Raw genomic sequence first — 22,106 nt, 5'->3', positions numbered from 1 at the left:
AATGTAAATATCTGTGTTTTCCGATGGTCTTAGGCTCTACAGCAGCAGTACTCAACCTGTGGGTCGCTATGTAATGAGAGTACATTCATAAAGAGCTTAAACTCTTTTTATAATATTGGTTATCTTTTTTTAAATGCTCACAGTGCCTTCATTTGAATCTTATATCATATTGTAGAACTCATGATTGGCGTATTTGATTTCTCTGCGTGTAGTGTATTAACACTACATACACACAGTAGTCTGAGTAGGAAATGCTCTTGGTGGAATGTTTTTACAGTTCCAAATAATTGACGTAGAAATAACTTCTTAAGAAAGTAAAAATAGGTTTCTGTTCCTCAGCTTCTTTCTTTAGAACATCACTGCATCAAACTATTTAAAGCTTCTTAAATAAACACGAATCAAACCCTCTAGCTACCAGTCAAGCGCTCTATGAAAGGTGAAGATGTATCTGAGCGCTGCAGCCCTGGATCCAAGGTCCAGTCCCACAACTGACCTGAGGTCCCATGTCTGCTGAGCTCCAAGTGCCGCTGCTGCTGGGCCTGGGCGACTGTGAGTAACCGGGGTGAAGACTGCCATTGCTGGGCGTGTGTTCTTAAAATATGAATAAGCACCTTTAAGCTTATGAGCAAATTTTACTTCTGTTTTAGGTAATTGGGTTTTTCAAAGACTCCTCACCTTGTGTACATGCTCTAGAAAGGATGCAGGATAACCCTTAGCTTTACCTCCTTTCCTTTCCAATATTCCCCCCCCCCCCCCAAAAAAAAATGGCTGTCATTGCCTGAGAAGCTAATTTATGTGATTCTAACATGTATAGAGATGCTTGTTTATTCCTAAGGGTAACTCTGGAAGCAGGGTACTAGGCATAGAGAAGCAAACGCTGCTGTTAAAACTTGGTACCAGCCCTACCCGATTTGGCTCAGTCTTTGAGTGTCAGCCTGTGGACTAAAGGATCCTGGGTTCCATTCCAGTCAAGGTCATGTGCCTTGGTTGCAGGCTCCTCCCTGGCTGGGCCCTGAACAAGATGTGTACAGGAGGCAACCAATCGATGTGTTCCTCTCACATTGATATTTCTCTCGGTCTTTCTCTATTTCACTCTCTCTAAAAATCAATGGATAAATATCCCTGGGTGAGGACTAAAAAATAAAATTAAAATTAAAATTAAAATTAAATGAAATAAAGACAAATCATTTAAAACAACAACAACAACCTGGTATTATATGCCTTGATGTGAACTTGTACTTATGAAGGTTTGGAATACAATACCTATCTACAGCCTTTGTATAAGTACTAAAGTAGAAAAATAGCATAAGTACTCATTTTTAAAATGATTAAATGTATTTAAGTCACTTGATGAAAAATGGCCAGGAGGTTAGAGATATATATTCTATCGGTACTTACTCTAAGTCCCAATTAAGAGTTTGGGAGCAGAGTCTACACAGGCCAATGGGAAAGGCAATTTCTTGGTAAAAGCAAAGTGGTGTCTTTAATCTCAGGGGCAAAGGGGAAGACAAACATTCCTACCAGAAGGGCAGTCTGGGCCTCCAGGTCCTCTTGATCTGCTTGATCCCTTAGGATTCCTTGAGGCTAAAACCAACCAATTTTCAGACTGCTGTGGGCTTCAAGGTGTCAGAAGTATTCAGTTAATCCAATGAATGCTGAAGTTAACATAAAATAACAGTATTTAGAAATTCAGTTTTAGCCCTAGCTGGTTTGGCTCAGTGGATAGAGCGTCGGCCTGCAGACTGAAGAGTCCTGGGCACATACCTTGGTTGTAGGTTTCTCCCTGGCCCTGGCCTTGGCCCTGGCCCTGGCCCTGGTCAGAGTGCTTGATGTGTTTCTTTTACATTGATGTTCTTCTCTGTCTTTCCCTCTCTCTTCCACTCTCTCTAATAATCAATGAAAAAATATCCTCAGGTGAGGAATAAAAAAAGAAAAATTCATCTTTAGATTTTAGAAAAAATGCAAATAGCTTCATTGTTTTATCAAAAAAATGTTTCTTTATTATATATACATTTTATTGATTTTGTACAGAGAGGAAGGGAGAGAGATAGAGAGTTAGAAACATCGATGAGAGAGAAACATCGATTAGCTGCCTCTTGCACACCCCTTACTGGGGATGTGCCTGCAACCAAGGTACATGCCCTGACCGGAATCGAACCTGGGACCTTTCAGTCCCCAAGCCGACACTCTATTCATTGAGCCAAACCGGTTTCGACAAATAAATGTTTTTTAAAGTTATATTAATGGTACTTATCTTTCATATTGGATTTTTATTTTAAAATATATTTAAATAAAAATATTCTACTCTTGGCAGTTGGTGCTCAGTGATTAAGCATTGACCTGTGAACCAAAAGTTTGATTCCAGGTCAGGGCACCTGCCTGGGTTGTAGGCATGATCCCCACTATGGGGCATGCAGGATGCAGCTGGTTGATATTTTTCTCACATGGATGTTTTCTCTCTTTCTCACCCTCTTTCTTCCTATTTCTCTGAAATCAATAAAAAATCTTTTTTTAAAAAAAAAGATTTTACTGCAGAAAATAAAATGAATTGATTTTGAAACACAGATAAATGAAGCAGAGGTTGCTCATAAAATTAAAAATGGAACTACCGGATGATCCAGCAATTCCACGTCTGGAAATGAAGGACATGAAGTCACTATGTGGAAGAATAGATATCTGTTCCACCCTGGTGTAGCATTATTCACAATAACCAAGACATGGTACAACCTGTGTCCATCATTGATGTGTGACTAGATAAAGAAAAGATTATGTATGTATGTCCTGCCATTTGCAACAACATGGCTGGACCTCGGGGGCATTATGTTAAGTAGACTGAGTCATATAGAGCAGGACAAAATACTGTTGACCTCATTTGTAGGAATCTGAAAACCAAACTTATACAAAAAGAAATCATATTTGGCCCTAGCCGGTGTGGCTTAGTGGATGGAGCGTCAGCCTCTGGACTGAAGGGTCCCAGGTTTGATTCCGGTCAAGGGTGTGTACTTTGGTTGCAGGCACATACCCAATGGGGAGTGTGCAGGAGGCAGCTTGTCAATGTCTCTCTCTCATCTATGTTTCTGACTTTCTATTCCCCTCCCTTCCTCTCTGAAAAAAATTATATATATATATATATATATATATATATATATATATATATATATTTTTTTTTTTTTAATTTTAAATCATATTTGTAGTTGCCAGAGCCAGGGGTTAGGTAGTTTGGGAAACTGGATGCAGTTGGTCAACAGTTATAAATTAAGCAAGTACTGGAATGTAATATACAGCACAGTGACTATAGTTGGTAATACTGTATTGTGTATTGGCAAGATGTTAAGATATTAAAAATTCTGAACACAGGGAAGAAAAAATATATGTGAGATGATGAATGTTAATTAAATTTTATTGTGGTAGTTATTTCATAATATACACACTACCAAGTCATTATGCTGTATATCTTAAGTTTATACAAGATGGCAATTATATCAATAAAAATTGGAAGAAGAAAAGATTTAGGAAGGGAACATCTAGTTTTCTTCCCTATCGTGAATGCAACTGTTAAGACATAAAGCTAACATTGCAGTGTAGCTTGAATGTAGTCACCATCCTGTGATGCTTCTTTGAAATAGGTATGAATTTGGGTCTGATCATCTTGTCTGTTTTTCTTTAAATAACATTTGAATTTATAGAGCAACTCAACACAGTATTCCTGGCAATATTGAGGTGGATAACTGATTTTTTAAAATAAAATCTCCAAATTGAGAGAAATGTATGAAATGAAAGTACATTTTATTAGTATAGAAAGTTATTTTGAAATCTTTTTTTGTTCAAAGATTGGTGCCAACTGTCAAGGTTATTTTTCCCCCAACAGATATGAGTTATCTCTGAATTAGTATGCAAACTTAATGCCATTTCAACCAGAGGTCCAACGGCATTGTTTTTAAATTTAACAACAAAATTGCAAATGTTATGCGATTACAAAAGAGAAGTGCTGTTAGTACTTATTTAAAATAACAAAATAATTGACATGATGCGGGAATCTAGAGATATAGATCCATAGAACAAAACACAGAGAAAGCACAAGTTTGGGTAAGATTTCGGCTGCAATAAACATGACATTTCAAGTCATGAAAAACTGGAATTATGTAATAAGAAGGCAACCCTCTGGAAAAGGAAATTAGATCCCTGCCTCGGGTCATTCACCAAAGCCAAAGTCCATATGGAAGTAAGGTTAAGGTTAAAAATAAAACCAGAAAAGAACGAGGTGAATGTAGAGACACACATATTTCTGATTAGAGACCTCAATAAACATATAAGCAGTGCACCAACCAGCATGGCCCTCAAACCTCAGCAGGTGGAGAAGGATCAGCACAAGCTGAGCCCCAGCTGCTTGCAGATCCCTGGGGTCAGAGCCCGGCCAGGCCACGCCCATCCCCTGGGGCTAAGGCCCCGCCCAACTCCGAGGCCACGCCTTGCGGCCCGCGATTGGTCCGCCCGCCCGCAACGTCACTTCCGTTCAGGCGTGGCCGAGGTCGTGCACAGCTGCTTTGTAAGTCTGAGGGTTTGTAAGTCTGAGGGTTGCGGGTTCCGGTGCTGTCCTTCAGACTCCCGCTCCTCTCCCCGAAAATGACGGCTTCTCGGCGGCCGCGCCCCTTTTCTTCTCGGAGCTTCGTTGGGATCCTTTTGGTGACGCTAGTGCTCCGGTTGCCCGCGCCCACCGGTAGGGGCCCGGAGAGGGGGTGCGCTCCGGGAGCGAGCTGGAGCGGGTTGGGGGGGCCGCACTCTCAGGTTTGGGGGAATTCAGAGTCATCTGCGGACTTTCACCTGGGGGAGGGGAGGGGGGCCTGACCCGAACCGCCACTTCGGGTCAATTGCGTAAAGCAGTGTTTCCCAAACTTCTCTCATGTTACCTAACTAGTGCCAGAGTTCAGGCTACTGTGAACCCAGCACTTACGGGGGCCACAGGATGACTCATGATTTTCATATAGGTAAAATTGTATACTTACCTAGTGCCACAGTTAAGTATACAATTTTACCTATATGTTGACAAAAATTCTAGTTTAGCACTTCTTAGTTTGGGATTCAGGAATCTGTAGTTTAACAACTCCACCAGGTGATTCTCATCATGAGAGAAGTTTGGGAAACACTGGGCCGTAAAGCAATGTTAAGAAAGCAGAATTTTTTTCATGGAAGGGTATTTCATTGATTTCAGAGGGCGTTGGTTTACTCACTTGCAAACATGCTCATTTCGCTGATGTGAAGTCTTATATTTTGAAATAGTTTTAAGTCCGTATTTCTATCTATGAAATCCACAATACTTAAATAATAATTACCTCTACCCATAGCATTTATTGAGCACCCACTGGGCATAGGGTGTAGCAGGAAAAGAAGGCATATGACCCTGACCCCTAGGAACCTGCCTCCTGAGAGGAGACCGAGCCTGAAGTGACAGGTCACCATCAGTTTGCATTTCAAACTGTGCAAGAGGACTCTGATCTAGGGTTGCAGACTGTAGAAGTTGTCTTAGGGGAGAGGTGAGCGTGCAATGAACTGAGAAACACTGAGGAAGGAAGCACACCTATCGGTATATTTTAAAACCAAAAATATTGCTGCTGTCTCTTTAACTTACTGTTGGATGAATATTCATTCACCTTATTCCCCGAGAAATCATAAGCTCTCCAAGGACCTGCCAGAATCCGAGGCTGGTGAAAAAGAGAAAATACTTGACTTTCGTGTCTTATTCTCTCATGCCCAGATGCCTGTGATGAGATACCAAGATATGTCTCTATGAAACCCAAGGGTAATCCTGTGGCCCCTGTAGCTGTTGGGTTCACAGCAGAATATGAGTGTCGCCCAGGATACAGGTTTATTGTGCCTCTTGTTCGTCCCTCTGCTACTGTTTGTCAGGCTGACGGCACATGGGCACCTCCTCTCCAGGAAATTTGTACAAGTAAGTACACAAAGCTCCTTATTTTTACTGTTCTAAAGATTCTCATACCTTTTAGACAGCATATTCTGCTACTACAGTGATGGTTTTCTCACGTGGATGTAGGTTTTAAATAGTCGTGAATCTTGTTAGTTGTCTGGGTAAATGTGAATCTTACATTTGGCCTTTTAATAGTTAAAGAAAAGTAGTATTTCCACAGTGAAGCAATGTAGAATTTTGGTTTTGCTTCAGATCTGTTTTGGAGTTTGTATAAAACAATGAATTTCAAAATTTTCTTTCAGAAAAATCATGTCCACAACCAGAAGAGCCCTTAAATGGCCGTGTAGAAGGAAGTACTCAGTTTGGTTCACAGGTGAACTATTTTTGTAATGAGGGGTAAGTAGAGGAAATAGTTAAATGTTACTACCTTTGTTTTTATTTTGCTTCTCTTCTAAGTATTCTCATAATGTTGATTTAATTTTGCTTTGTGTGTGAGAAGTTGTACTTATAGCCAGTCAACTCTTGGGCTTCTTCTTCTTCTTTTTTTTTTTTTTTTTTTTTTTAATATATTTTTATTGATTTTTTTACAGAGAAGAAGAGAGAGGGATAGAGAGTTAGAAACATCGATGAGAGAGTATCATCGATCAGCTGCCTCTTGCACACCCCCTACTGAGGATGTGCCCACAACCAAGGTACATGCCCTTGACCGGAATTGAGCCTGGGACCTTTCAGTCTGCAGGCCAATGCTCTATTCACTGAGCCAAACCGGTTTCGGCTTGGGCTTCTTATAGAGCCTGAAAAGATTTGTAATAAATAGAAAGGAATTTCCATTGAAGTAAAGCAGAACTGTATAATGCTATCCTATATAACAAATGCCTCATATGCTGTGTCTGACCCTTTGACAAGTTGCTATGATGCCCACTGACCACTAGGGGCAGATGCTCTGATTGGTAGGTTAGCTTCCTACTGCGGTCTGGCCAATTGGGACTGGGCGAGATGGGCTGGACATACCCTGGATCCCTCCCACATTCCCTCCATGGCCAGCTAGCCCTGATCGGCCCGTTCAGGCCAGGCCGAGGGACCCCATCAGTGCACGAATCTGTGCACCAGGCCTCTAGTTCTATGGATATATAATAAAAGGGTAATATCCAAATTGACAGAACAGGGGAACGACTAGTCTCTATGATGTGCACTGACCATCAGAGAACAGATGCTCAATGCAGGAGCTGCCCCCTGGTGGTCAGTGAGCTCTCAGAGGGGGAGCTCCGCACAGCCAGAAGCCGGGCTGATGTCTGGTGAGCGCAGCAGCGATAGAGGGAGTCTCTTCCACCTCTGCAGCAGCACTAAGATGTCCGACTGGTGGCATAGGCCCACTCTGCAGGGGGAGGGGCTTAAGCCATCAGTGGGACATCCCTGAAGGGCTCCTGGACTGTGAAAGGGCTCAGTCCCGGCTTAGAGACCCACCCTCTAGGTATATAATAATAAGCCTACCATTAGCATTAAAAATGTACTAATCATGGTGACTTTATCCTTGACAACAAGGTGCACCCTACTTAAAATAGCCAACTTTCAGAGTTGATGGTGGGCTTATAGAAATGGGAGGTAGAATTGCCAGCCAAAAATAATCTTATATTGAGACCAGAGGCCCAGTGCATGAGTTTGTGCACCAGGGGGGTCCCTAGGCCTGGCCTGCAAGAATGGGCCAAAACCGGCTCTCTGAAATCCCCTAAGGGGTCCCAGATTTCAAGAGGGTGCAAACCAAGCCGAGGGACCCCACCAGTGTATGATTAGGGCTGGGGAGGGACGTAGGAGGTTGGCCAGCCATCACGGGAGGGCTCCAGGACATGTCTGGGCCATCTCGCTCAGGCCCTATCAGCCATACCCCACTAACAAGCTAACCTACTAGTTGGAGCATCTGCTCCTTGGTGGTCAGTGTACATTGTAGCAAATGGCTGAGTGACCTTAGCATGTCATTAGCATATTACGATTTGATCAAACAGCTGACAGGTTGACCGAACACTTAGCATATTAGGCTTTTCTTATATAGGATAACTCTGTCAGATATTAATCAGACAAAAGACCTGGTTAGTCCAGAGCATAATGTTGCTCAAGATCTCTTAGGGAAAAGCCTTCTTTTTGAGCCTGCTTTAAAGGAGTAAAGATCTCAAAAAGAAGTAGTGAGCATTTAATAGTAGCCTTTGTTCCATGGGGCTTTTATAATAGTACTAGTGGCCCAGTGCATGAAATTTGTGCATGGAGAGGGGGTTCCTCAGCCCAGCCTGCATCCTCTGCAACCGGGGAATCTTTGGGGGATGTCCAACTGACAGTTTAGGCCCAAACAGGGATCAGGCCTAAACTGGCAGTCGGACATCTCTCTCATCTCTCTCGAAATCTGGGGCTGCCAGGTCCTAACCATTCACCTGCCTGCCTGCCTGATCATCCCTAACTGCCTCTTCCTGCCTGCCTGATTGCCCCTACTCCTCTACCTACCTGCCTGATGACCCTACCTGCCTGTCCTCCTGATCGCCCCTAACTGCCCTCCCCTGCTGCCCTGATCTCGCCCCCAACTTCTCTCCCCTGCTGGCCTGATTTTGTCCCCAACTACCTCTGCCTGCCTTATCTTGTCCCCAACTGCCCTCCCCTGCCTGCTTGGTTAACCCCAACTGCCCTTCCCTACTAGCCTGATCTCACCCCCAACTGACTCCCCTGCAAGCCTAGTTATCCCCAAGTCCCCTCCCCTGCCGGCCTGATCTTGCCTTCAACTGCTCTCCCCTGCCAACCTGATCTGTCCCTAACTGCCCTCCCGTTGCCAGCCTGGTTGCCTCCAACTGCCTTACCTGCCAGCCTGATCTCTTTTCCAATGGCCCTCCCCTGCAACTGCCCTCCTCTGCTGGCCCATTTGTCTCCGATTGGTTGGTTTCTATGCCAGTCAGCTTCAAAGGCTCTGCCTCCTAGGCAGCCATTGGCTACTCACAGTTGACCCAGATTTGGTTCAAATTGGTCAGTTTCTATGCCAGTCAGCTTTTCTGGGCCTATCAATGGGGCCTGATCAGAAAGGTGGCACTGATGGAGGCCTGGAGAGAAATGGAGGCGCAGCTGCTGGTCAAACTGGAAGTGAAAGAGAGAGGCAAGTGCTGATCAAAAGCTGCCACAGAGGCAATAGATCAGTCCCTGCTTCTCTCTTCAGGCCTCTCTCTGGCCCTGATTCACAGCCCCTCAGCAGTCAGTGCTGGGGCACTTGTACCTGCAACCCAGCACTGATTGCTGGTCTGACTTCCAGTTGGTTGTGCCTTGGTCATTACTGGTCATTATGACCTAGGGTTTGTATATATTATGATGTATTTGGGATATTGGTAATTTATGAAAAACATGCATTATGGAGTAAGTTTAATACACTATAAAATGCAACTGATTTTTTATATTAATTTGGGGACTGAGTTCATTTATTAGTTCTAACAGGAACTGTGTATGTGTTTGTAATCTTTAGATTTTATACATATAATATCACACTATCTGCAAACATTGGTAATTTTACCTCTTCCTAGCCTATTTTGATGCCTTTTGTTTGTTTGTTTTTCTTGTCTAATTGCTCTGGAAAAGCTTCCAGTAGTGGTTTGAATAGAAGTAGTAAAAGCAGGTATGCTTGTATTGTTCCTTATCTTAGAGGGAAATCTTTCAGCTTTTTACCATTGAGAATGATGTTTGCTATGGATTTTTCATGTATGGTGTTTATCACCTTGAAGTAGTTTCCTTCTTTTCCTGATTTATAGATTATGTTTAACATGAAACAGTGTTACATTTTGTCAAGTATTTTTTTATTGCATTAGTTTTTCCTTCTTTATTCTATTGATGTGCCATATTACATTAATTAATTTTTATATGTTGAGCCATCCTTGCATCCCAGGAATAAATTGGTCATAGTGAATACTACTTTTAATATGCTGTTCAATTCTGTTTGCTACTCTTTCATTGAGGAATTTTACATGTAGGTTCATAAGGTATATGTGCCTATCATTCTTTTATCGTGTCTGACTAGCTTTGTTATCACAACAATGTTGGTTTCATAGAATAAGTTCAGAGACTTCCATCCTCTTAAATTTTAAAAAAACTTTTGAGAAGAATTTGAGTTAGTGTTTTTTGTTTTTTTTTAAATATTGGTAGAATTCATCATGAAATCATCAGGTTAGGAGATGTTTGATTACTGATTCCTTACTAGTTCTAGATCGTCATAGATTTCTTTATCTGTATGATTTAGTCTTGGTAGGTCTTGAGTTTTCAGGAATTTTTCTTATTTTGCCTAAGTTACTTAATTTGTTGGCATAAATATTGTTCATAGTATTCTTATATAACATTTTGTATTTCTGTATAATTGATATTAATGTCCCCAGTTTCATTTCTTATTTTAGTAATTTGGGTCTTTCCTTTTTTTTAATTAGTCTCTCTAGCTAAAGGTTTATCAGTTCAAAAACCCAACTTTGGGTTTCATTCATTTCCCCCAATGTTTTTCTCTTCTTTATTTCTGCTCGAATCTTTATTACTTTATTCCTTATGCTAGCTTTGGGTTTAGTTCTTTTTCTAGTTCCTTAAATTGTGTAGTTAAGTTGTTTATCTCAGATCTCATTTTTAAAAAAAAACATGTTTTCTGCCCTAGCTGGTTTGGGTCAGCAGATAGAGCATCGGCCTGCGGACTCAAGGGTCCCAGGTTCGATTCCAGTCAAGGGCATGTACCTTGGTTTCAGGCACATACCCAGTGGGGAGTTTGCAGGAGGCAGCTGATAAATGTTTCTCTCTCATTGATGTTTCTAACTCTCCCTCCCTCTCCCTTCCTCTCTGTAAAAAATCAATAAAATATATATATATTTTTAAAAAAAAAACATATTTTCATTGATTTTTGAGAGACAGAAAGGGAGGACAGAGAGAGAGAGAGAGAGAGAGAGAGAGAGAGAGAGAGAGAGAGATTTCTGATTCCTCACCAGTTCTAGATCATTGATTTTTGAGAGAAAGGGAGGAGAGAGAGAGAGAAATATTGATGTGTAAGATAGAAACTTTGATCCATTGCCTCTGGGGATTGAACCCATAACCTGGGTTTGTATCCTGATCAGGAATCAAAGTGGCTACCTTGCAGTGGCCAGGGCAACTCAACCAACCTGAACCACACTGGCAAGGGCTCAGAATTCATTTCTTATTATAAACTTTTATAGCTCTGAATTCCCCCCTTGGCACTGTTTTTGCTGCCTCACAAGTTTGGGGATGTTTTCATTTCCATTCATCTGTAAGGAATTTATAATTTCTCTTATGATTTCTTAGTTCAGCATTTTTCAACCGCTGTTCCTGGTGTGCCGTAGGTGCAGACAAGACAAGAATTTTATAATTTTTCACTATTTTGTTTACTTAATATTTCATAATAAAGTAATTATAAAATACTTTCTTTGTGTTTATTTGATTCCTATTCAAGAGAATTACTTTATATATAGTCAATATAGGCACAGAGTTAAATTTTTTAACATTTTCTAATGGTGGTGTGCCTCGTGATTTTTTTCATGAAACAAGTGTGCCTTTGCCCAAAAAAGGTTGAAAAACACTGTCTTAGTTGATCCAATGGTTGTTTAAAAGTGTTTTGCCTTCCAAAACCGGTTTTGCTCAGTGGATAGACCATCCACCTGCAGACTGAAGGGTCCTGGGTTCAATTCCAGTCAAGGGCATGGACCTTGGTGGTGGGCACATTCCTGGTAGGGGGTGTGCAGGAGGCAGCTGGTCGATGATTCTCTTTCATTCATGTTTCTGACTCTCTATCCCTCTTTCTTCCTCTCTGTAAAAAAAATCAATAAAATATGTATTTTTAAAAAAGAGTTTTGCCCAAGTTCACAGTTTTGTAAATTTTCTAATCTACCTTGTGATATTGATTTATAACTTCATCCCATGTGGTCAGAAGATACAAATTGATATCTATTTTTAAAAAGCTATTGCTGGGACCGGTTTGGCTCAATGGATAGAGCGTCGGCTTGGGGACTGAAGGGTCCCGGGTTCGATTCCGGTCAAGGGCATGTACCTTGGTTGCGGGCATATCCCCAGTAGGGGGTGTGCAAGAGGCAGCTGATCGATGACTCTCTCTCATCGATGTTTCTAACTCTCTATCTCTCTCTGTATAAAATCAATAAAATATATTTTTTTAAAAAATAAATAAATAAATAAATAAATAAAATAAAAAGCTATTGATTATTTAATGCTAATGTAATTATATTACTAATGATGTCTTTAGTTAATTTATTTAAAAGTTAATTTCTATTATTAACCTAAAATATGGTCTTTCCTGGAAAATGTCTCATTTGAACCTGACCGTATGTGTTCTGTTGTTGGGTAGAGTGTCTGTGTCTGTGAAATCTAGTGTAAATAATATTGTTGAAGTCTATTCTCTTGTTGTTATTTAATATTTATTCTAGAGAGAGTGATAGAGACAGAGATATTGATGAGAGAGAGAGAGAACATCAATTGATTGTCTCACATACATGCATGCAACCTAGGTATATGCCCTAATCAGGAATTGAACCTGTTACCTTTTGGTGTGTGGGACAGCTTAACCAACTGAGCCACACCAGCCAGGACAAAATCCACTGTTTTTTTTATTTACTTTCTGTCTGGTTGTTTCATTATTATAATTGGGGTATTGAAATCTATTACTGAAAAATGCCTATTATGTAGAAATGTATATTTCATCCTTCGGTTCTGTTAGTTTTTGATTCATGTATTTTGAAGGCCTGTCATTAAATGCATAAATGTTTATAATCTTGTAACCTTTTTGTCTTGATTTAAAGTCTATTTTGTATGAATTAGTGTAGCACCTCTGCTCTCTTTGGATCACTATGTGCATGGAATATATTTCTCCATTCTTTTACTAAATTTGTGTGTTTGCATTTTAAGTGAGTCTTGTAGTCAGCATATAGTTCTAGGATCCTTTGTGTTTACCTATTCTGCCAATGTCTGTCTTTAGATTGGAGAATATAATCATTTTAAATATAAAAGGATTATTGTCAGGAAGGATGGTTTTCTATGATTATACTACTGGTTTTCTTCATGCCTCAGAGCTTTTTAATCCTCCTTTCCTGTTTAGTAGATTTTTATAGTGAAATGCCAAAATTTCTTTACTATTTATATATTGTCCATTTTATAGGGTTTTTGTTTGTGGTTATCATGCACATTTTGTATTTAAAATCCTACCATTAAAGTATTCCAATTTGAATTTATACCAACTTAATTTCAATAAATTGTAAAAACTGCACATCTACAACTCTATCCCCACCAGCTTTGGTTGTTAATGTGATACTAACTCTACACTAATAACCCTAATACTAGCCTCCACAGTAATGCATTTAACTTCCTTAAAGGATTTTTCTCTTAACACACACAGAAAAAAAAATTATAGGTACAAACCATTGTTACAATTGGTTTTGATAAATGGCTGTGTATGTGCCTGCAGTGAAATGCTTATTTATTCATTTGCCTTTAGGTTACTTTCTTTAATTTCACCTTTCAGAACTCCCTTTAGTATTTTTTGCAGGCAAAGTCTAATGGTAACAACTTTCTCAGCTTTTATTTTTGAAGAAACCTTAATATCTCCCTCATGTTTCAGCACAATTTTGCTATATTGAAGATTTGGGGGATGGCTTTTTTCTTTCTTTTTTTTTTAAATCACTTTGAGTCTTTCAGTACACTGTCCTCTAGCCTCCAAGGCTCTGATGAGAAATTTGCTGATATTCTTATTTAGAGTCCCTTGTACCTGATGATTCACTTCTCTCTCAACAGCGTTTCAAATTCTGTCACTGGCTTTTGAAAGTTCAATCATTACATTTCTTAGTGTGGGTCTATTTAGTTCATCTTAGAGTTTGTTGAGATTTCTGAATATTTATATCTGTCTTCTATCAACTTTGGGAAACTTTCATCTATTGTTCTTCAAATATTTTCTTTGCCCCCTCCTGTCTGTCTTCTCTTTTTGAGAGGCCCATAGTGCATATGTGATCTGCTTATCGATTTCCCACCGGTCTCATAGGCTCTCTTCACTTGTCTTCATTCTTTCTTTTTTCTGTTCTTCAGACTCAATAATTTCCATTGGGGTTTCTTCAGGTTCCCTGAATCATTTTTCTGGCTGCTAAAAACTACCTTTAATTTCTGTTGTGAATTTTTTCATTTAAGTTAATGTACTTTTCAATTAAAAATTTGCCTTTTGATTTCCTTTTAGGTTTTCCATCTCTGAATTGATATTCACATTGTATTCATTTGGTTAGGATTTGGCCAGAAACATGGGCTATGAAAGAATTCACAACTGTGAAAGATATAGATGCAGAGAGAGGGAGATGATTTTGTTTTCCAAGGAAGGAAAGGGCCAGGCAGGCAAAGTGGTTAGGAGAGATAAGGCTGGCAGAAAGAGCAGTTAGAGGCGATCAGGCTGGCAGGGAAGAGCAGTTAGAGGCAATCAAGCTGGCAGGGGAGATCACTTAGTGGCGATCAGGCCAGCAAGAGAGCAGTTAGAAGCATCAGGTAGGCAGGCAGGCAGTGGTGGTAAGGAGCGATTGTGCAGGCAGGCAGTGGTGGTTAGGAGTGATTGTGCAGGCAGGCAGAGGTGGTTAGGAGCAATAAGGCAGGTAGGGGAGCAGTTAGGGTTGATCAAGCAGGCAGGGAGCAGTTTGGGGCATCAGGCAGGCTAGCAGAGTGGTTAGGGGAAATCAGGCAGGCAGGAAGAGTTGTTAGGGGCAATCAGGCAGGCAGGCAGAATGGTTAAGGCCGATTGGGCAGGTAGGCACAGGTGAGCAGTTTGGAGACAGTGGTGCTGGGTTGCAAGGGGGATATCCGACTGCCGGTTTAGGGGATCAAGTCTAAATCAGCTGTCAGACATCCCCCGAGGAGTCCCAGATTGGAGAGGGTGCAGGTCAGGCTGAGGGAACCCCCTCACCATCACCCCCATCCCCATGCATGGATTTCATACACCGGGCCTCTAGTGGGTACATAATTTGCTGTAGGTCAGTGTGTGCTCAAATGCAGCAACTCTCTCTTTCATTAAATTATAGATTTAGTCAGTACTTTCATTATAGTCCTTTTAAGAAACTTTTCCCTCAAGCTACTATAGTGCAGAAAAACAACCATGTAAAATTTTTCTTCATTATTGTATGCATTATGTTAACTGGTTAAACAAACAGCACAATAGTAATCTTTTTTTCTTCTTACTTAGTTATATCTTAGTTGGAAATTCATTTCTACGTTGTGAACTTTCTGGAAATAAAGTGGCTTGGAGTGGTGACCCCCCACAGTGTAACAGTAAGTATACTGTGTCTTTAGAATTTAGATCAGTAGTTCTCAAACTTTAGGCCACGGGTCTTCAAACTACGGCCCGCGGGCCACATGCAGCCCCCAGGGGAGTCTGATCCTGCCCGCCAGGTTTTTTGGGCAGTGAGCGCAGCCAAGGTGTTACAGTAGGGATTAGTAGTTCATATAGTCCGGCCCTCCAGCTCTCTGAGGGACCGTGATCTGGCCCCCACTTTAAAAAGTTTGAGGACCCCTGCTTTAGGCCTTGATTTGACTTCATGCTTTTACATTTTGAAAGACCCTCACATAGCTTTTCTTCAGGTGGGATATGGCTATTGCTATTGCATTATATTGGAATTATCCTTGAAAAGTTTTAAAAATAATTACTTATTAAGAACATTAAGTACAAGACATATTAGTGTATGCAACATATTTTTCTAGTACAATTTCAACTGGTGCTTTCGGGTGGTGTCTCTAGAACAAGATCTGAATTGCTACTACCCTCCACTCTCATCTCATACAGTTATTCTTTTTGCCTTTACTGCCCCCCCCCCCTCCTTTTTTTTTTTTTTTTTTTTAGTCAACAAGTAGGGAATGAATTTTATTCTTCTAAAAGAATTACAGACCAGGAGAACTAAACAATCCAGTGTCCCTAAAAAGGAAATTGATGCTCTTTTGTTCTACCTGAGTTAAAACAATGTTGAGTCACCTCAGTTCATGGGAATTGTAATAAATGACTACTAGCTAAACCAGACCCATAAGGTCAATGCTATGAACACACTGAGATTATATACAATTAATTAGTACTACAGTTCAGTTTAAAATTTCAAAACCTCAATACACACCTGTTTATTTCTTTTAGCACACAAAATTAATTTACTTGTAAAAGTAAATCTGTTTACAGAACTCGAATAAAAATTTAAAAATAAATAGTACTATTTTACAATTCTGATCCTTCAGAGAAATAAAACTTTTTGGCACACAATGTTCTATCAAAATAGGAAGTTAAATCAGTTTGCTTTGCTTTTCATAACAGAAATAAGCATTCACACTATCAGCCTTGGAAAATCCCATGTGGTGACAAGAAAAACAGAATCATGTTTTTCTTGATTTTCAGAAAAATGGGATCTGGTGCCATCTAGTTAGTGGTAATGATAATGCTACTGTGGCTGTCAGCCATTAAGTTAGGTAACACTATAATTTTGGTTACATGCAACTCAACAGGTACACATGTGCTCAGGGCCTGAAAGTTACATGCAAAAATGTAGACAACTACTGTATTAGGACTGAGGAATAATGGATTTTTTTCCGGTAAATGTCATCCTACCTTTGAAAGAAAAAGAAATCAAGGTAAAAATGATTATTGAACATGAGGGATACTAAAGAGGAGAGACTTTAGAGGTCAATTAAGTAATTGAAAAGTTCCGTGATTACTATAAGAGCAAGTCAGGTACGCTCTCTTACTCTTACTCATGGGAGGCTGGTGGAAGGCAGTATTTATGGCAGGCCAGAATTAAGGACTTAAACTTTTCCTTACTATTTACATGAAGAGCTGGTTTATTTGAAGAGTATCTATACAGACTGCCAATAAAGTGGCATTTAGGAACTATAGTGACAATCAATGCTCACACTTACTTTCTTGGAGGCCAAAACTTCCAAATGGTTTTTCTGATTAGCAAACTAGAGTTAATTTTTGTTTGGTTGAGTTTACTGAGAGCATTTTTAGCAAAGGCTGGGCTACAGAACAAACATTCATAGAGAGGTAGACTTCCTGTGAAATTTTCATGGACTGGCATGTTATTATTATTTTGGTAGTAGCTTTTGAGAATATTACTTTCCTATAAGGCCATGTTTGTGGCTGTCCTTCCATGATTTGTTTCTTAGCTGTCCCTCAAAAGGGCAGGGTTTGTCTGTTCTGTTCATTACCATATACCCAGCGGGGAATTATGTCTGACACATGTCTCAACAAATGTCAGCTAGTTAAGTGAATAAATCAATGAGTGAATGAATCTCATATAGTCCAACTGACTTATGGGAAAAAGGAAAAAGAGGAAAAAACAAAACACCCTCACAAAAGTGAGGACAATTATAGAAAGGAAGAAAGATAAGCAACAGGGGTAGTCTTGATGACAACAAAATTGCCATCATTCAACAACTGACGATACCTGAAGGATTTTAAGTCAAAGTTAATATAAAAACAAAGTGTCTCTGGAAGACTCATTTACAAATAAGTTAACGAAAACTGGCTACTACATCGAAATGTAATAGGAGTCCAGTGCTTTGCTGTTTCAAGGTGGAGAGGACTCTGCTGAATACTCCAGGTGGAGGTCTAGAGTCCCATAGAGGGAGCGGAGCACACTGAGGACTTTTTCCTGAATGGCGTCTACTTGCTCAGAAGGACAGTAATCATCCAGACTTGACCTTGCTATTGTTACAAGAGTAGGTTTTGGTAAACTTTTCAGTAAATAATATACAGACTGAATAAGATACTCAATTTCTTGTTCTGTGCTGACATGGTGAGGAAGTTCTGAATAATCACAGGTTAGACCAGCCTGATGAACCATTTCGTAGTCTGGCACGTCCATCCGTTTTATTCAAACTCTGCACAAGTGGAATTAGTGATTCCATTCCAGGGTTTGAAGCCCATTTCTGTACAGTTTCTTCATCATCACCATCACACAAATCAGCAAAAGTAGCTTCTAAGTCTTCTAATTGGTGAATTCGAGTATCAACACAATCTACCAAATCTTCCTCTGTCAGGTTGGTGCCAGGCTTTTTAAATTGGTACAGCTCTTGTAAGATTTTGTATTCCTCCTGAGTGAACATTTCTTTGAAGGGATTCTTGACTGAAAAAAAATCTAAGTCAATATCTAAAACAAATGCATCCCCTTTCTTCAAAATTTCCAGAATTTCTCCAGAGCTGACCGTAGTCTGGCATTCGTGGCTCTCAGAAGAACAAGAACATGAAGGTTCCAGGCTGGTGTGGACCCTTCTCTGGGTCACCGTGTCCTTTTCCAATCCTTCTGAACAAGAGGCACAGTTAGTAGAGGCAGTGTGCTCTGCGTCTTCCCGTGCTAGCTTTGGTTTCTTAGCAGAAGACACTGCATCGTTTTCCTCTTGATTGTTACGGAGTTTATATGGCTTTACCATAATTACATCCAATTGTAAAGGTTTTTGGTTCTTTAGCTGGTCTTCAGTTACATAAAGACCATCACTTAGGAAGTAGTGGTCTGTACTTGTTACCCTGATGGTTGTGGTAGAAGTGTCTTTGCCTACTAAAAAGTGATGTGTACCCTCTCTGATTTGCTGAGCCCAGGTGGGATGAAGCCATACTACATTGGAAAAATGGCCAGCATAAACTGCAGGCATAATCCAGTTCTCAATACTTAATTCTCCAAAAAGAGTTTCCTTATCAAACACGGTGTCAGCTGGCATATTCACAGGAATAAGGAGGTCTGGATGTGAATCAAAATGCACAAAACTTATATTACTGTCAGGAAGATGTTTTGAGCCAATGGCTCGGTATATGAACGGCAGAACCTCCTGGTGGTCCTCCACCACCCACACCGGCAGCTCGGGGTAGCGCCGCACGCGAGGGCCTCCTCCCGCCGAGCCGCTCATTTCTCCGAGCTCGGCGGCGTCCCGGGCGCCCCGCGACCTGCAGGAGCCCGAGTGTCGGTCCCACCGCCCTCCCCACGCGGACTGGCACGCTCCCCCCCCCTTTTTTTTAATCCTCACCTGAGGATGTGTTTATTGATTTGAGAGAGATATGAATTGGTTGCCTCCCATATGCAAGCCAACCATGGGTCAAACCCACCTCCTAAATAGGCGCCCTGACTGGGAGGTGAACCTGCAACCTTTTGGTATATGGGAAAATGTCTGTGTCTATCCACCTGGCCAGGACTTCACTAGCATTTTCACTTGGGAATAGAAACTAAATTTCATAGCAACTGAAATAGAGGGAAAAACTTAGGTACTGGAATGAAATGGAGGACTTGTTGCAGGGACTATCATCAGCCACTCAGCCTAAGACTTGAGAGATTATTTTCATGCGGTGGGAGGAGCTGTCTTCCTGATTTCAGTGCTTCTTTCTCTGGCTTCTCTTTGGTTTCAGCAGAACCAAGAGGCAGGTGCTGTAGTGGAAGACCATTAGCCTGGGCCAGTGGTCGGCAAACCGTGGCTCACGAGCCACATGTGGCTCTTTGACCCCTTGAGTGTGGCTCTTCCAGAAAATACCACGTGTGGGTGCGTACATACAGTGCAATTGAAACTTCGTGGCCCATGGACAGAAGTCAGTTTTCATCTCAAAAAATTTTTCAATGGTTGTACTGTTGATATTTGGCTCTGTTGACTAATGGGTTTGCCTACCACTGGCCTGGGCTGACCTCACTCAAGGCCCTCCATTGGTTCTGCTTACTCATGGAACATCATTTCCGTGGGCTTTAATTTCCTGTTGGTTTAAGGAGGGTGTTGAACTCAAATCTCAATCATTGGCTTTCAATTTGCTTGTATATTTCCTGTTTTCCTAAGACTTTAAAAATTGAGGGAAGTTATGCCTGTTAGTATGGTCATTAGAACACCTTTTTATAATTCCTGTAGATCTGGCCCCTGGTAGCCTCCTAGAGTATCTCAGTTGAGTGCTTTGAGGTTTGGGGGGTGGGGTGAGAAGAGATGTTTTTTGCGTGTGAAGTTTATAGTCATTGACCCACTTATCCTAGTGGGTCACATGTCCCACTCACATGTCCTAGTGGGTATGTGTGCTATGGGATACCAACTCCATTCTTTTGCATGTAGATATCCTGTTTTCCAAGAACCACTTGTTGACAGACTGTTTTTTCCCTTAAGATATCCTTAGCATCCTTGTGCACATTTCACCATATTATGTGAGGGTTCATCTCTGGGCTTCTATTCATTTGGTTTCTGTCTTTATTCCGGTACCATTGTGTTTTGATTTTTGTAGCTTTTTAGTATGTTTTAAAATCAGGAAGTTTAAATCCTCTCAACCATGCTGTGCTTTGGTTTTTTTTACGTGTTTTTTGTTTGTTCATTTGTTTGTTTGGTGTGTGTGTGTGTGTGTGTGTGTGTGTGTATGTTTCAGGATTGTCTTGGCAATTTTTAGATCCTTGGATTTCAAGAATTATAAATTGAACTCTACCTGGTTTGGCTCAGTGGATAGAGTGTCAGCCTATGGACAGAGGAGTCCTGGGTTTGATTATAAGTTGGATTTTGTAATTCTGAAGAATGCATATTCAAGGTGGTGATAGCGGATGCATGTAACCTGTGGGTTCCTTTTTGTAATATTAGCCCAGGATGTCTTCCTATTTATTCATGTCATCTTCTATTTCTTTCAGCAATATTTTGTAGTTTCCTGTGTAGGAGTCTCTTATCTCTTAGTTAAGTTTCTTTCTAAGTATTTTATTTTTGATGCTTTTATAAATGGAATTGTTTTCATAATTTCCCTTTTAATTTTTCATTTTTAGTGTCTAGAAATGCAACTGATTTTGGGGTGCACATTATGTAGCCTGCAACTTTTGCTGGATTTATTTTTTAGTTTTAACAGGTTTATGTTTGTGTGTGTAATTTTTAGAATTTTCTATGTAAAAGATCATGTCATCTGCAAAGAGAATTTAGTTCTTCCTTCCCAATTTGGGTGCTGGTTATTTATATCTTTTTTGTCTTATTTATCTGACTTAAACTTCCAATATGATGTTTAGTAGAAGTAGGAAATGCAGGCATCCTATTTTGTTCCTGATCTTAAGGGAAAACTTTTCATTCCTTTACCATTGAGTATGATATTAGCTATTGGTTTTTCATAAATGGCTTTTATTAATGTGTAAGTTTCCTTCTACTATAGATCAACTTCTAAATCCGTTGAAGCCTTCCTGTTGTTTTCTTTCTTTATTATTATTTTTTTAGAAGGGAATGGAAAAGAAGAGAGAGAGAGAAAGAGAGAGAGAGAGAGAGAGAGAGAGAGAGAGAGAGAGAGAGGGATCGCGAGAGCACAACATCAGTGATGAGAGAGAATCCTTGATTGGCTGCCTCCTGCGTGGCCCACACTGCGTATCGAGCCCAGAACCCGGCATATTCCTTGGCTGGGAATGGAACCATGACCTCCTGAAGCTCGATCGCTGAGCCATGCCAGCCAGCCCTTAAGTCTTTTAATTTTATGTAGAATCACATCAATCCATAGGCTAATTTCTGTTAATCTAAGATAAATTTAATTTCTATACCATGGAATATTATCATAGGAAATGTTACTGGACAGGAAGAAGAATTCTGATGACATTGAATATAAACTTATAATATTTTATAATATTTGGAAAAGGAACTAATATGATTTATGTGAAGAAAATAAAGTTATGAGTTTTTATTCAAAGGTAAAAATTATAAACTTATTGCCGGGGCCTGCCTGGCAGGTTGAACCGGGCTGAGGTAGGGAGGTGGGAATTGAGAAAAGAGAGACAGGAAAGCGGGATCGGGAGGACTCCAGTTAGCCATTCACGGAACTGTAGCAGGTTTATTAACTGCGTAATGCTTTTTATACACAAGACACTAATTAGGAGGTCTGTCAAGAGGAGTGTATTTCTTTGTTCCTCTTAATCTCTAAAAAAGAGAGAGAGCCGAAGGACACATTCTTAGTACAATAAATCTTCAGTAGGTAAATACAGACTTCTTGGCAAGACATGAAATGTTGCTCTCATACTACATAAATTACTTTCATTCTACTGATAATCGCCATCCAAACAAGTCAGGGAAAACTGTTTGGGTAGGGGGCCAGCCCTGCTAGCCCCCTCAGATGCAAGGACCTAGTCAGCTTACATCCTGTCACCAACAACTTAGAATTTAGAGGACTTAATCTTTGTTATTGTCTTCTTTCTCCTTTTACTTA

At 40.4% G+C, this 22,106-nt stretch overlaps 2 protein-coding genes across 2 annotated transcripts in view; one reads left to right on the top strand and one right to left on the bottom strand.

The window, feature by feature from the left end:
* Positions 1-4,505: 4,505 nt before the first annotated feature.
* Positions 4,506-22,106, top strand: part of LOC311612392 (membrane cofactor protein-like) — a 135,191-nt gene continuing 117,590 nt past the window's right edge. Inside the window, exons 1-4 of the mRNA XM_084865296.1 lie at positions 4,506-4,717; positions 5,753-5,947; positions 6,226-6,319; positions 15,144-15,229. Coding sequence (XP_084721422.1) covers positions 4,624-4,717; positions 5,753-5,947; positions 6,226-6,319; positions 15,144-15,229 — 469 coding nt within the window. The 5' untranslated portion in view covers positions 4,506-4,623. The remainder of the gene's footprint in view (positions 4,718-5,752; positions 5,948-6,225; positions 6,320-15,143; positions 15,230-22,106) is intronic.
* On the bottom strand, positions 15,787-18,944 carry LOC311612393 (UPF0489 protein C5orf22-like). The gene is given in 2 exon segments (XM_084865297.1): positions 15,787-17,808; positions 17,810-18,944. Coding segments are annotated over 2 exon segments (1,332 nt in total). The 5' UTR covers positions 18,839-18,944; the 3' UTR covers positions 15,787-17,505.

Source organism: Pipistrellus hanaki (genome assembly GCF_964339955.1).
Source record: "Pipistrellus hanaki genome assembly, chromosome: 18".
In the NCBI taxonomy this organism is placed as follows: Eukaryota; Metazoa; Chordata; class Mammalia; order Chiroptera; family Vespertilionidae; genus Pipistrellus; species Pipistrellus hanaki.
The sequence above is the reverse complement of the archived record's forward strand: the minus strand, read 5'-3'. Positions and strand labels throughout refer to the sequence as shown.